At 28.2% G+C, this 16245-nt stretch overlaps 1 protein-coding gene across 3 annotated transcripts in view; it reads right to left on the reverse strand.

Annotated features, from left to right (window-relative positions):
* The window catches only part of LOC129976442 (transcription cofactor vestigial-like protein 2), a 110821-nt gene that overhangs the window by 83631 nt on the left and 10945 nt on the right, over window positions 1–16245 (reverse strand). For 2 of the 3 annotated variants that reach the window (XM_056090013.1, XM_056090012.1), the window contains exon 1: window positions 7931–8118. The exons of the other annotated variant lie outside the window; for it this stretch is intronic. In XM_056090013.1, the coding sequence (XP_055945988.1) occupies window positions 7931–8047 (117 nt within the window). In that variant the 5' untranslated portion in view covers window positions 8048–8118. Of the gene's footprint in view, window positions 1–7930; window positions 8119–16245 lie in introns of those variants that run through there. 3 annotated transcript variants of the gene reach the window in all.

Consider the following 16245-nt stretch of genomic DNA (forward strand, 5'->3'; position numbering starts at 1 on the left):
AAGATATTAAATTTTAATATTGGAGTAAAATTTAAATTTGAATTTTGAATAGCAAATTTGTATTTTTTATTTTTTAAGTTCAGTTAAAAAGTCTTAATAGTGCGTCTTAATAATTATTCGAAATTCTTTTTTGATGAATTTTAACCCATAAAGGGCAAAACATCAAAATGTGCTCTTTAAAAAATATTGCAGAAATGTGTTTAAATGATATAAAACTATAATTCCAAGGGCAGTGGATCCAAATAGAGATTTATCTTTCGGAAAAGGGACAGGAAGATAATAATTATAATTTCTCTGAACAAAAAAAATAGTTTGAGAATAAATTCTAGAGAAAGATTACTCATTTACTTTCTTCATTAATTTAAAGATTAATACTGTTTTTGACGAAAGCTAATGAAAATTCAACACCAATTTTTTTTTAATTGAGTTAACTGTAAAAAGGCGAACGATGGAATGTAGTTTCACAAAATACTTGAAAATATCTCTACAAAAATGTGGATTAATTTTCTAACATTCATGATCAGATTATAATAATACGCATTAAATTGATTACATTTTATTTACATTGCATTGTATTATTATTTCGGAATATCTTACATTCCAATAAGATTACTTTGTTTTCAAAATTAGCAGACTTCGAAAACTTTAGTTCTGGAAGCCATCAAATGCCATAATTTAAAGCAGAAACTTAGTAATAACTAAATTTACAAATATCAATGAGCAGCATTCATATTATTATTAATGATTCCTCATGAATGTCATAGAAAATTATTTTACACAGATAATGCTATAATTTAACTGAATTTAAAAAGCATAATGATTTTGATTACCAATTTCAATAATTGTTTATTGCTTTAAGAATTACTTTCATAAAGATGTTATAGATTAAGAAAATCCGTAAATAAATTTAAATTTGAAATTGAGAAATGCAAATATGCTATTATAACTGATGAGTCCAAATATCTTCCAAAAAAGAATTTTATAGACTCCAGTCTTCATGTGGCGTGTTTCTACTAAACATCTTCGTAGATATTCTCGACGGCTAGCACAAGAATGATAGGGCAAAAAGAAGGCAATTGTAAACTATGATCATATTATAATCTTGGCCGATGGCTATTATATTCAGGGCACAATAGAAAACCTCTATTTTTTCTTCCATTAATATTAGAAAAATGTATCATGAAAGATTATTATAGTAAATAAATCTATTGATTTTCCCGGGATATATTTCGAGTAGTTTTAAAGATATTCGATTGAGCGATTTTTATTTTTAGAAAAAAAGTATTCAAATATCCAGAATTTGATAGAATTTCTGAACTAATAATTTTTTAAAGCTTGAGAAATTCTTTCCTTTGTTAATTGCTTGCAGAAATCAAAACTAAAAATCAATGGACAAGAATTAAACAATTGCGTTTAAAGTGAGAAAATTATAACAATAAAAATAATTTTAAAAATAAACTCTAAAAAAACTATAAATATATTAACCAATCAGTTATAAATCATTTTTGATGTAATATAGTATGATAGCATACAGAGATGAAATATCAAATAATTATTTTGAATAAATTTTTTTATATGTATGACGAATTAACATATGAGCTGTTACTGTCATATGTATATACAAACATGGGATTCAGATCAGTTCATTCCATTGTCTATTCAATGTTTACTTATCATACACGAACATGTGACATCATATTTCCAAGTTTAAGGATTACTGCCACTTCAAACTAATATATTTTTTAGAGTTCAAAAATTTCATATCATATGATTTACATATTAATTTAATAAAGGGCCAATAATTCCATTCTGTCTCAATAAATATTTTTTAAAAATTTAATTTAAAAAATATTTATAGTATTTTGCATAAAAGATATTTAGCTTAAATGAATTTTTATCGAAAGACTTTGCTTTCGGTCATACAACAAAAAGGAAAATGAAGAGACATAAAAAATTATAAATTTTTAAATGCAGTATCTTTTTTATCTTAAAAATATAATTATTACTTAAAAATTATCAACAGATTCAAAATTAATGAAATATCTTTTAGTAAATAACAATTTCAGATCTGCTAATGTTATCATGTTCACAGAAAGACAGAGATAATACCAAAAATAAATGCTTTTTTTTTATAACTTATAGCAGTTTGAAACATAGAGGTTTGTCATATTCTTGAATTCGGATTTTTTGACTATTACAATATTTTCTCTTCATAAAGGAGGAAATAAAATACGTTGAGCCTGAAAGAAGAGTTATGTTATGTTATGTGAATTATGTGATATATAAAAATGCATGATGATTTCTGCTTTAAATGGATTATAAATAAAATTCGTTGCTTCCAATTTAGTATGGTTCCTTTAACCAGTTTAGCATGACAGTGAAATATTTTTCGCATATGAGAATGAAAAAAGTTATAAAATGTTCCTTATGCAGTCTCATTTGATTGCTGAAGAGAACATATTTAGAATTTTTTAAAACATAAAAAGTCAGACACAAAATTAAATTGTATGGTATTTTGTACCTCAAATCTTGAGTTCAAATTTTTTTACTGTTACAATAATTTGTATGCCTCGTAAGGGAGAAAGGGGAAAAAAAATAGAATCTTGGTTGATCACTCATTTCAGTAACTTTTGTATAAAGTTTGCATAAATGCAGAGAAAAACGCATAAATTTTTGATGCAACCATTACTGGAAATATCGTCCCGAAATCAAAAGTGATTCCTTGTTCTTTCTAACATGTCTGGTATTATAATACAGAGCTGTAGCTTGTTACAACTTCAGTTGCAACCGCTACGATCTGGAAAGAAATTGTTTTCTCAACATATTTTTCACAATTGGTTAAAGAATTTGTTGCGTCTTGTTGATGCGTCGCTTTCTGTGACTGACTATGACAGAATATTTGCTGAAATCAACACACATTCTCTTAAGACATGCTTTTTCATCAAAGTTCGTGTCTTTCCGACCACATGAATAAATCATTATCAAAGCTTTTTCTTCATATTAAGCAATGCATTGTGATCAGAAATTTTTAAAATTTAATTTTGAGATGCATCGCAGAAATAGAAACTGAGTTTAAAGTTGCAAAATTAACATGAAACAACGCTTCCACTCTCGGGAATATAAATGTGTAGTTAAGATGAAAATAATTTTAATCGATTCACTTGTAGTAAATTCAATAACAAAAGTACTTAATTCTGTAGTGTGGTAAAAATAATAATAATAATAATAAACCTCATAATTCCTTCCAAGATAACTCGCTCAACAATTTAAACTTCAGAACGTTTCAGATATAAAGGTAGGAAAAACCACTTTCCGCCTTCTGAGTATTATACCAATATGGCTGGCTCTGTATTAAAAATTTTGTAGATTTACTGCAAGAAACTTAAAAGCTTCTGTATATGAATCATAGCACGTTTCAAATGATAAAACGTAAACTCTCGATACTGAAAATTCTCACGTATATTCGCTTGATAAAAATGGCGGAACTAACCTGAAATAATCCAACTCTCAAAAGGAATAATGAAACATCTTTATAATAACGTTCATCCCTTCCAATACTGGACAACTGATTGTAAAGTAATAGACTAATTTGTTAGATACATGTCGGTGCTTTTTTTAAGGGCGTGTTTGTTTATTGAAGAAATGTGCTAATTCCTGAATATAAGAACAAAGTCTATAAACATATATGATTTCGATTACTGGGAAGAAAATGAATCTTTTGAGTACACAAGTTAACATAAGGATGAAAACATTTGTAAAATTCAAATTTCAGTCAAAAAAAGTAAAGTTAAATATAAATTTTAGACTGTCGTTTTGAACAAAGATATAATCGAATTACATCAGCAATTCTGTCATAAAAAAAAAAACAAAGAGATTTTTTTTTTTAAATCGTATGGAATCTTTAAGATTGAAGGCAATTTTCCTAAAAATAATAAATAGGTTGGAAAAAATGTTTAAATATTTTTGCTTGTTATCCAAAAATTTCAGTGAAGTAAAGCAGGGATTTTTGCAGCAAAATGGAAGAGACTATAGATTCGTCTTTTCAAAGTATACTTAATGCATAATAACAAGGTGTAACGTAGTGCACTGTGTTACGAAACACGATGTAAATCATGATTACGAACACGAGTAAAATCTAAATTACGAACACAAGTAAAATCATGCGAACAGCTTTTAATAGTAAAAGAGAAAACATTACCATTTCTAAAGTTTCAATTAAGAAAAAAGAACAGCCGTCAATAAAAAATTTGATGTGAAAAATCAAACAAATGAACTATAGAAGCGAAATTCGTCCTTCCAAACCAAAATGTTTTTCTCTGTTTGAAACGACTTTTAAACTCATTCGCTTATTTTATTCGTAATCCTGATGATTATGCCAAAGATTTCATTTTATTGGTCTATAATACGATTAAAAATACAGTGTCTATTTACAAAATATTAGACAATTTCTTGAATAATTTTTGCCCACTTCTTGTCATTTTTGCTCACTTTGGAATACTCAAATATTTATTTATAATGAAGCTGTTAACATTTGATGACAAATTATATTACATCTAGAAAAACTGACACGATTTGGGAAACAATATATAAAAAGTAAGGAATTAACCACATGGAATTCACTCTGAAGGATTATAGCTACTAGACAATCGTTTGTAAACACCACACATTAAACTGAAAATACTGAACTGAATATATTTCTGATTAAATTAGAATTCATCAAAATAACTAGCGATACTTTGTTTATTTTGGTGCAATTTCATTTAAAGGTGATAACTTTTTCTATGAAAAATGACTCATTTTATAATAGATCCTTTCATTAATCATTAATTAATTTCATGGAACACCGAGAAAATACTCATTAAAAGCTTCTATTTCTGTAATTGAAAATGTGCTTTTATTAATCTTTATTCACTTTGCCTAAATAAGTGGATTGATTTTATTTAATAACAAAGTTTCTAGCATGAATATCGACAAAATAAATAAATGTCTTCCCTTCCAAAAAGAACCAATCTTTAAATCTTTATTAGGTTCCAGCACAGTATTCGGTTTCAGTATCTTAAATCTATTAGTAAAACAGAAAATTAACTCCATTCATACTGGATATCTTTTCTAACATCTTGATAACTAAGAGCCAATGACAGAAAACAACAAAATGAACGATTATGCTCCGTTTTAGAAGCTCCATTTCAAAACGGCTGACAAAGTTCTTCTTCAAGACAATTATTCGATTTAGATATTATTATAGACTCCCAAGTAAGTTTCAAGCTGATGGCGATATAATAAAAATTTATACCAGTTTTAAATAATTTTTATCCAGTTACAGAAAAAAAATTATATTTTTCCTCAGAAACAAATTGATTGCCTTCAAAGCCATATTGCAATGAATTAAAATTTGCTGCTAGATTGGTTTGTTTAGCTCAAGCTCAAATCATTTAATAATTACTAATGTAAATATTTGTGCTTTCCAAACACAAATGAAGTATCTGATACTCAAAGAAATATGAATCCAATCTCATAGCAAAATTTTACGATTTACAAAATGCTACCTTCTCTATGGCTGCTAAAAGTAAATAGTCCATTAAGAAAAGAATTTTTATTTAAAGTCAGCCAAATCTGTGCTTTTCTTGAATTTATTAAACAGTTATCTATGATAAGTTTTTAAAAAATTCAGAATGTTTTATAAATAATAACTAAAAGAGCATATCAACTTTAGAATTCCTAAAAGCAACATAACTTCTCATTTTAATTGAATTCTAAATTATATCTTTCTTTAAGTACTTTCTTTTTTATGAGCCAGCAATCCGTTTATCTGTTCCTCCAATAAGGCTGCTGTAAGTTGTAAAGACTATCTAGGTATTACTTGCTCACTATAAATTTAAATACCTCATTGTTACTTAAATTTATAAGGGAATAAGAAATAGTTAATGCAGATTATTTTTGTTAAGTAAAGCAATGTGTTTTCTGGTAATTTCATATAAAAAAGCAAATATATAAAAGCACAAATATAAGCATCTAAGATAACAAGTATACCAAGGGTCATAAATAAGGGGCTCATGAAGGGTAATAAATAACACAAGTAAAAGTAACTAAACTACCATTAAAGGTAAAGACTGAGTATCAAATCATTGTGAATCAATGTAAGGGTTATAGTTAATAATATTTTCAACCAATGGCTTTGACTACACAATTAATTCATCAAGCGCCAGAATTTCATTAAAGATTTTGTAAAGGAAAACAGATATGATATTTAAAGTCAAAAAAGGAAAGAGCAAAATATTGGTTTTAGTGGAGATTTATATAAAGTCGTCTGTTTTAGGAAATCACTGTATTCATGAGAAACATATGATTGACAAATATAATGACACTATAGCCCCCAAATGAATTTTTTAAGAAAATTCTAATGCAACATATTTTATTACACAATCTGATGTTGAATTACGAATTTTAATATTGTGTTTTCAAAAAAACTGACTGCGTTTTTCTACTTATTGATTTCACTAAATTATCTTTGCATCGCATAGAAATTTATAGAGATTTATATACTTATTTGCACAGAATTATGAAATTAAATTCTTGTGTTATATGTCATCTACAAATTAAAACTTTGAGTTAATTACTACATTAAAAAATCGCTTAGTGATACTAACTATCTACTTTATTGAAGCATTTTTCAAGTTTTACAATTAATCAGCAATTTTTTAATTATGTAATAATGCTACTTTCAGAAACGATTTTAACCTTCACTATTAATTGCATACAATTTAAGGAAAAGTGTCATATCGCCTGGTTTCTCAAACGATCAATCTAAGTAAATATAAGAGAACAGCATTGTTTAGTACCAGATTTCTGCAATGATTGTCACCCACTGTTACTTTCCAGAGTCAAAATTTCTCTGAATCGAAAATATTAAATTAGAAAGAGATAATAACGAAAACGTTTAGTGAAATCAAAAGGTTTCTAAGGTATTTGTAAAGTCAATGCAAAAATAATGCACTACCAATCTTTTAATAACTGGCCCAAATTAAAATTATATGGTTATTTGCAAATTAATATGTATCAGTTGTTTTGTCATGAAAATTAAATGTATTTTAGTAACACTTCATTTAAAGTCATAAAGTATGTTTAATGATTTCTTTTAAAATTAATTTGTACAAAAAGTTTTGTCTATATTAATAAAATATTTCATTTGTATTTTTATGCATTTCATTGAAATGTGCTTTCGCTACATAAAAAAAGAAGGGGGAGGGAGGAATTTTCAACTCACGAAGGGTTATGAAAAAAAAGAAGGGGGAAAAATCTGAAACATTTTTAAATTAACGGTACAATCTAAAAATAAAAACATGGAACCCTAAAATAAGCATTCTTTCTCGATTTCTTTCATCCTTCCCTTTTCATTCTTCTCTTTAAAAAAGTGTATTTTCAAGAGCTAAAGAAAAGAATTGAGGAATGTTTTGAGTTATACACACTTTTTTCCTGTGAATTCTTTGAATTCCTAAAAAGAGTTGTCATAAGGGACTAGATGTTTTGTTTAATTCAGTTTTATAATTTTTTAAAAAGTTTGCGTATTCTAAATAATTTGCAAAAACTCTTGAATTTGACCAATAAAGTATCCATGTTTTTTCTAAACCTACACTGGAGATAAATGAAACTAATAAAAAGAAATTAAATATTTCCTTTTTTAAAAAAAGGAATGTTAATGTCTCTTTTATTTGATTGCTATATTCATGCTATTAAACCTATTAAATTCATTGAATATATATTATATAATACTGCATTTCAAGCAATGTCATTGGACGACAATTTTGAATGTATTTGAATACTACTTCATCTCCAAATATATACCTGATCTTTTGGAAAAGGCCTTTGCAATGTATTATTATTGTTCTAAAATGCGCTTCGAATTGAAGTTGAATAAGAGAGGGCCGCTTACCCTGTAGTCCGCGGATCCCTGAGTGGCCAGGGGGGTGATGGGCTGAGCGGCCTGCGACCGCTGATGATACGGAAAATACGGCGAATACGGTTGGTACATGACATCGGCGCAGCTCATGGTGCTGACGGCGCACAGCGCTCGACAACAAACATCCAAGGATCTTCGTCACACCAAACTCAAAATGCACGCGCTTTTCCCGGCGCAGCGGGCCACGTTTTCGGTGTGGTATTTCTCCCTTCCTCCGGGTCCAGGGGTTGCCGAGCTTGGCGCACTACACATGGCGCCAAATGTCCGCGTTGGCATTCACACGGACAGACCGAATTTTAATCGATATTTAAAATTTTTCCCATTAATGTGATACAAAAGATTATCTAAAAAATTTAGACCTTTGACTCATTTGGTTCCCCTTCTCCATGAATATTCCTCCTCACATATATATATATATATGTTAATATTCGAGGTGATTTTTCTGCCTTTAGTATTTGATTAATTTCACAGTTCTTTTTGTTTTTCTACATACAGGCACTGATTTGAAAGAATCTGATAAAGTGTTAAAATAATAGCTTTCAAGACAATATTTTTGTTGAAAATTTGACGTCACTGTTGCTGTTTATGATATTATTCTATTCATCGATAAAAATTTAAGACAAATATAGCCGATAGGTTTCAAATAGAGAATTCAATTGTTTTTCTTTATAATTGAATCAATTAGCTTGCATTATTGCTTATCAAATGATATCTTTTATCGTAAACATGTTTCTATTAAACATGCATTGAATGCTCATCGATATGGATAAAAATAATATGTAAGGTAAAAATTGATTCTCTTTTTATGAATATTTTGATTTTATATATGTATGTGGTATTTTATCTAAATAAAAATCAGAAAATTTCTTGAAAACAAGTACTTAGATATTAAATACAATTATTTTTTTCAAAAGTTTATCTACAAATAAAACCATTCGAATTAGTAATTTTAACAGCTGAAGGAAAATTCACTTTTAAATCTTTCTGGTGCATATATTATTATCAAAATAAAATAAAAAATTCTATTACTAGTCCTAATTATTTATATTAATAAAATTAAATATTGTATATTCGAATATAAAGCTCCTATGAAAAATAAAATGAAAGCGCAATGATAATCTAGAGACAATCCCAAAGGAATATCGATTTAGGGCTTTCCAAAGTTGAAGGTGTCCTAGGATGTATATTTGATAGTGCGGGTTAATGGTCATATGTGTTCATGAAGATTTGCCAAAAAAAGCAACAACATAATTTTTTCTCTTTTCTAAGGCAGATTATTTGTTTAGAAATTAAAAATCAACTTTATTTGGAAATGTTTCAAATTATTTGCTCGAATTATTTATTCAGCTTGTCGAATCTTTTTATAGGCCCGAATTCCAAGGATAGCACATTTTTAAGATACTCAACGCTTTTGTTATATCAATTTCTAACTTGGCGTTTTCTATTAACAATACGTATCTTATGTAAAAATGTTCGATAATTTTTGTATACGTTTGATAAAGTCAAATGAATCATATTGAAGTTTACATAAAAGTTCATTGTACAAATTTCAATAAACAGTAATCATTGGGATGAATGAATCTGCTGATCGCTGAACATTTTCACTAGATCATTTTTAATTGTGGACGAAGATACTCTTATCTATTTTCCCATATTTTCACACGACACTTTAAATTTAGCTCTGTAATTGAAAAAAAGTAAACTCGGCTTTGCGTAAATAAGATGAAGCAGATGGAATTTAAATTCTTTGAGCTTTAGCACCACGGGGATATTCTATTACAGATTTTAAGTCTCTATTATTGATAACTAAAACTCAATAAATGTGTAATGAAAGCATATTTTTGTTCCATTTTAATAGCTTGAATAATTGAAAAAATATAGAATAAGCTACAAACCAGTGTTATCAACCAGCTTTTTTTTCTATGTCCTCTTCCCCAATTCTATGCCAAGAAGAGCATTCGAAAACTGGATAAATTGCTGCCTGAAGAGCAGATGTTATCGTAGAAGTCATATCCATTTATATATTTATAACATCTACCTATGGTATTGCAAAATCATTTATTTATTAGTCCACACCAGCTACGCTTAATGTAGCGTTTTAGAAAGAATTAAAACATAAATAAACAAGTATGGTATTCCTGTGAGAAAGACTATAGTCTCCAGAGCAAAGAGGGGAAAACTTTGGGAACCATTGTTATAAATATAATTGATGAAGAGATTAGATGTGAGTGCTTTCAGGGCATAATCATCTCTTCATCAATTCCAGATTCCAGATCATCTTAAAGAGTAGTTTTATGAGTAAAAAAATGTTTCAGACAATGAACGATTTTTTTTTAATTGCCGCCTTTGAACTTGAATACGAAATTCAGATAAAATAAAAGCTCAAAATTATTTTCAAAAATGTATTTATTAGAAGAATTTGTTTAGAGAATACGAGAAAATAATGTTTATATTTCAATTAAAAGGATGCTCGTACTTTCTAGCTCTCTGGTAGAGATATTGGAAAGTGACGCGTCTAATATTATTTTAAATTATAAATAGCTTCCAAAAATTTTTAAAAAACTCATAACAACTAACTGAAATCCGATTTTATTACCATAGATTTAATAAACCAGATAAATCAGTTAGAAATGAATGTCCCGCTGCGACATTTCCTGCCCAATTAATTACGGTTCGAAATTATCAACTCAATCTTAATAAGTGTAATAAACTCACTGTATAAAATGCATCATTTCAACTTTTTAATATTTTATTGAGTAAATTGAATGATCTTTAAATGAAAATACGAAGTAAAAATACATCGAAACATCCAAAAGTGTAAAGTGTTATATATATATATATATACCAGTGATATAAATATAACCATTATGCAATAGAAAACCAACTCGACAGTTAAAACTTTGAAACAAAGTACTATTATTTTTCCAAGTGTGAAAGAAAAAATTTCAAAGCTAAATATTTTGGAATTAATGGCTGCATTGCATGTATCTGTTGTGCATTAAAATGGAAATGCTTTAGTTCTACTTATGATAGTTCATAAGTTTATGCTAAGTTTGCGAAGCGACGGTAGCGTTTCGATGATACATGAGTACAGAATTTTTTTTTGTCTCTCATTAAATTTAACTTTAAAATTCCATGCATTCACAGAGATATTTTGTATTCCTGACGTATCCTTATTCCCGAGGTATTAATATCCCCCCCCCTCTTGATATTCTTTACTGCTCTACCGAAAAGGAAATTACAAATTTCCCCATTGCATAAATGCATCCAATTATGTCTCTAAAAGTTTAATCATGCCATTATAAAAAAAATTAGTCTACCTCAGCAATTATGTTCGTGATTTATTTAACAATGAGGCATTTACTAAAAGAATTTTCACAATTATTGCACGGTTTCTTTGAATAAATTAGTAATTTTTTTTTCATTTGATCATTTATTTTCGGTGCTATAATTGAGTTTGCATTGTATTGCATTGCATATGCCTTCTCAAAAACGCTAAATTAAAAAACAGTTACGTGACTGAAATGTTGAAATGTTCACCTCATTTTTGTTTTGTCTTTAAAACGAGTTGATTCATTACAATAATCACAGTCAATAATTTTTTTTAAATTCCAAAAAAATAATAATAATAATAATAATTACACATTGATTACGATTATACGAAATTATGTGCTCTAAATTTCTTTTAAAAACATTCTTCCAAAATCTTTCAACAGTTGGTGATATTATTAAAGCAATAAAAGGATTTATTGCCTAGCTCTAAAGCTTTGAAGATAGTTATTTATCTTCTGTAGAAGCGAACTTATTTCCAGAATTCAATAGCAGTGTGAGCCGCTGCTCAACTATTAGTCAATATTTAATTTTTTATTTTAAATTAACACCAATGGCGACCAATTATCCCGCCAAGAATATTAGTTGCATTTAATTAAAACCTCTTATGCTTAATTTGAGGCTAGTAATTTCAGGAAGAAAGTATTTTCAAGCCTGAAATTATGATAGGCATTTAGTCTTGATAATTATATAGTCTAATACATACTCTGTTTATTACATAAATGGCCGGCGTCCTTATATAGGGGTAGCGCATCTTCCCCGTGATCTGGGCGTCCCGGATTCGAATCCTGGTTCGGGCATGGTTGTTCTTCCTCTGCGTTCTATCTATGAGGTATGTGAATGTGCCCCCCTGTAAACAGGAGTTGTGCAAGCGAATGTGTGAGTTTCATCTTCATATGAGCTAGACTTCTGCCCTCAGGTGCTATGGGGTGCTTACCCTCAGATGCTACTGCACCTCTTTCCGTGGTAACGCGGACACGACATCATCATCATTACATAAATGAACTTTCTTAGAGTCAAGTCTCATGATATTTTATGGCCATCAGAGATTTGATTATCCGATTATCAATCTTTTAAACGCGCACTTTTTTTCGGGGTTCCGTGATTTTACTTTTATGTTCAAATAACAAATAAAATTTTTCTTCCTCAGCTTTCAGCAATGAAAGAAAACTAGGAATTAAATGTTCCATGGACAATGAAAAAGATTTGAATTTCCATGCAACAATGACCATCATTATTAAAAAATGTTTAAAAAAATGTATTTTTCAAAAAAATGCCAAACGTCGAGAAGAAATTTGATACCTAAATTAATATTGTTGAAAATATATATATATTTTAATTTTAAAACGTTTTCGAAATCATTTTTGATCAATAACAAATTATCGCAGAAAATTTTAAAAATAGTTTTTAATTGATTTAATTCTTAATTAGAATATTAAAAGGCATTAACATTATACAAATTTTATTTGTGCCAAAAGCAGTAATTCTGGGTCAACTAATCAAATATGTAGAGTGCCAATTATCACAAACACACATATTCTTCTTTGTTATTAGTAGAAATAATACTTCAGTAGTAGCCGCTATTTATGCGATAAGATTTTCTGCGCAAACATAAATATTTCTTCTAAATAATCAAAATTCAATTTTTATTAAAATTTTTAAATTTTACTTTTATTTACTTTGTCTCCGTTATTTACTCTGCACTGTGCCCGTTTTACGCAGTAATAACAACATGGGAAAATATGTATTCCAATGATGAATAAAAAGGCAGAAAATTATAATTATGGTAAATCGTCAGGATCTAAAGACAATTCATTTTTGTTATGGATATTTGTACTTCATTTAAGATAGAAAACAATTGCTCATTGTTAGGGGATTAATTTCTATCATCATACCGTCTGAACCTAAATATTTCCTTTTCTTCCGCTTTGCCTGGAACTTTTATTATATATATATTGATATAATAAACATCAATTAATTAAGTTAATTAAATGAAAAATTAATTAAATTAAAAATTTATCTTTGAATTTTATATTTAGTATATTATATTTAAAGCGGCTTAGGGACTTCTACCTTTGCACCAAGTAAAATTTTAGGAAGTCTAATACCAGTACTTACGAGTGTCGTTCTTTCCGTACGATTACTTTAAAATTGAAAATACAATCTCTAATAGATTTTGAAAGGCACATTAATCCAGCAAATCAGTCAATTTTATAAACTAAAGAACTAATCCAAACATAGATTAATTTTTAAAGAACAAGTTTTCGACTTCCGATTTTTTCTGTATACTGCGGCTCTGTTAATAGAAGTGAGAGTAAGCACATTTCTCTTTTAACATGTGTTTTCATTCTCTATGCCTTAGAATTTTATATATATTCTTTGTGTAACTAAACAAGAAACAAAACTTTAGTCTGTCAATATTTATACGTAAGAACTCCTGATATTTAATAGAAACTAAATTATTCGAAAACTCATCGATAGGAGACATTTACTTAAAAATCTCTAATAAACTTAATTAAATGAATAGTAGACTGTTAAAATACAAGTATAGTATCTATTAGGATTATGTATCTGTTAGGATATGCTGAAAATGTTTTTGTAATTCTTTATATTAGAGTTTTTTGGCATCAGTACATCACTGATATCTAAATCAGAATGTGATATAAATGTTTATAATTTTTATCTATCATCTGTACTCGTCTAGACTTTTACTATTAATTTAAAATTAGTTATTAGTGGATTTACATAGAAATATTTCTATGTAAATAATAAATATATTAGGAAAAGTCCATTGATAGAAAGAAAAAAGAAAATTATGTTTAAATGTCGGTGAAATAGCCGAGACATTTGCAAATCATGGATTGTTTGAAAGGAAGTTTATGATTAAGGTTTGGTAAAATTTTGACCACTTCGAAATCTTGCAAAATACTTGTTCTGGTGATCTTTGAACTTTATTCTGAATAGTTGAGCAGAATGTACCTTGTTTAAGAACGGAAATACCTTGGGTCTAATTAAATGAAGGGGAGCTTTCTTCCACAAGACAATGTTACTCTCACACGCTTCGAAGGCTTCTACATAAATAAGAAAAGTTTCAAGAAATCGAACATTTGCTATTTCCACTGTTATAGTCTAAATCTTCCTCCGAAATTGACATGATACTCTCGGTATAAAGCACTTTCTGAATGCTATTGATGTGGGGAGAAAAAAGTGTCTAGACTTGTTTACGTTCAAATCAACATAATGCTATAGCTATCATTCATCCGACAAGGAAAGTGGTTAGAAACGATTACTTATGAGGAACTGTACTTCGTTTTATTTCGTGCTTATAGAATATTGCCTAAGTTATACACCGCAGTCTAAGTTTCATCTATTTCATTCTAGACTCGTTTTCGTTGAATCAGTGCATGTGTGGCAGAGTGATGATTACTATCGATGGTGTAAATTTCAACATTCATTGCGAAGTATTGATGCATAACAACCTAATCTCGAAAAAATAAGAAATGCGCAGTTTTTTAAAAAATTCTTTTGTACTTATTTAATAAGATATACGGAAATGATGGTATTTATAAATTGCTGTTCCTTCTCATGCTATCATTTGTTCTATATGAATTTGCTTCTGAATAACGATGGTATTCTTGTTCAATTCATTAATTTAGGTTCTCGTTTTAAAAAAGAGAACAAGAGCCGTTGTCTAAATTTTAAGTAAAATTCTTGAGTCGTACCAGATAAGACTTAAGGATCTCTTGCATATCTAAAAATGCATATTTTAATTCTTAATGTTAGGAAATTTTAGGAAATTTAGGAAGGAGTCATAAATATGGCGAAACATTACCAAACTACTTAAAAACAAGAAAATATGGAAAAACCATTAGAAAAATGTCGCATTGGCGATATGAATTTTAATGAAAGATATATAGAAGAAGAATATTCCTAACCAGCATTGTAGTTTAACTTTATAGAACTTGATAAGTTTGGAAAACATTTAATAAATAAAATGCAAATCAGGGGACTTGATTTATGCACTGAGAGGAACGAACGGGTAAAACGTTATTTTTGTGATTTTTATAGATGCTGAATATTATTGCTAAAAAAGTGATTTATTTAAAAAAAATAGTAAATTAAGGAATTTCCGCTTCAGTTTCTTCCTATGCGTGACTTAAAACATGGACTTCTTTAATTTCATCAACGTTTTTATTTGAGGATTTATTTATTTCACTCGACAAGGCATATATATTTTGAAATTCTGTAATAAATAACTGCGATATTCATAGAGACTGTGAAGAAATCAAATTCTTATCCTTCATTTGTAAAAAATAATAATTTCTAAATATTTTCCCATAAAGGTTACGACTTAAAGTAAGCGATTAGATTGGGGATGATTTTTTTGGAAATCATTCAGTAATAGTTAGCTTTTTGAATTTTTGCATAAAAAATTGAAAAACACGTATAAAACAAATATATATCAATTAATTACAGAAGTTTTTAAAAAAAATTGGAAAAGTGGGCCTCTTTTTTGACTAGAAAGAGTTGTAAAGTAAAAATCTTCTAATTAAGAGGTTTATCAAACTATTCTAGATCCTGCAGATAGCTTAAGAATTATATTACCTAGACCCACTAAAAAATAAGCTGTATTTCTATCTAGTCTTTAAATATTGAGGTTCAACTGACAAATAATATGATTTTTTTGCGTTGTGAAGCATTAAAATAATTATGAAATATTTCTAAACGAATAGATTACTTATTCTCTAATTGAAAAACTGTAGAACATTTTGAGAAATTATCTGACCAAATCTGAACAAAAAATACCCATTAGATTTTAAATAATGAGGTTTTCTGTAAGAAAATCCTATCAAAAATTAAATTTTGCGAAAATAGCATTTAAGCATATAAAAAAGCTTTAAACAATATGTAAATGCATTAAATGCTTTGTATAATTTCTCAAAAAATAGATATTCAAA

This window comes from Argiope bruennichi, chromosome 7, assembly GCF_947563725.1.
Source record: "Argiope bruennichi chromosome 7, qqArgBrue1.1, whole genome shotgun sequence".
In the NCBI taxonomy this organism is placed as follows: Eukaryota; Metazoa; Arthropoda; class Arachnida; order Araneae; family Araneidae; genus Argiope; species Argiope bruennichi.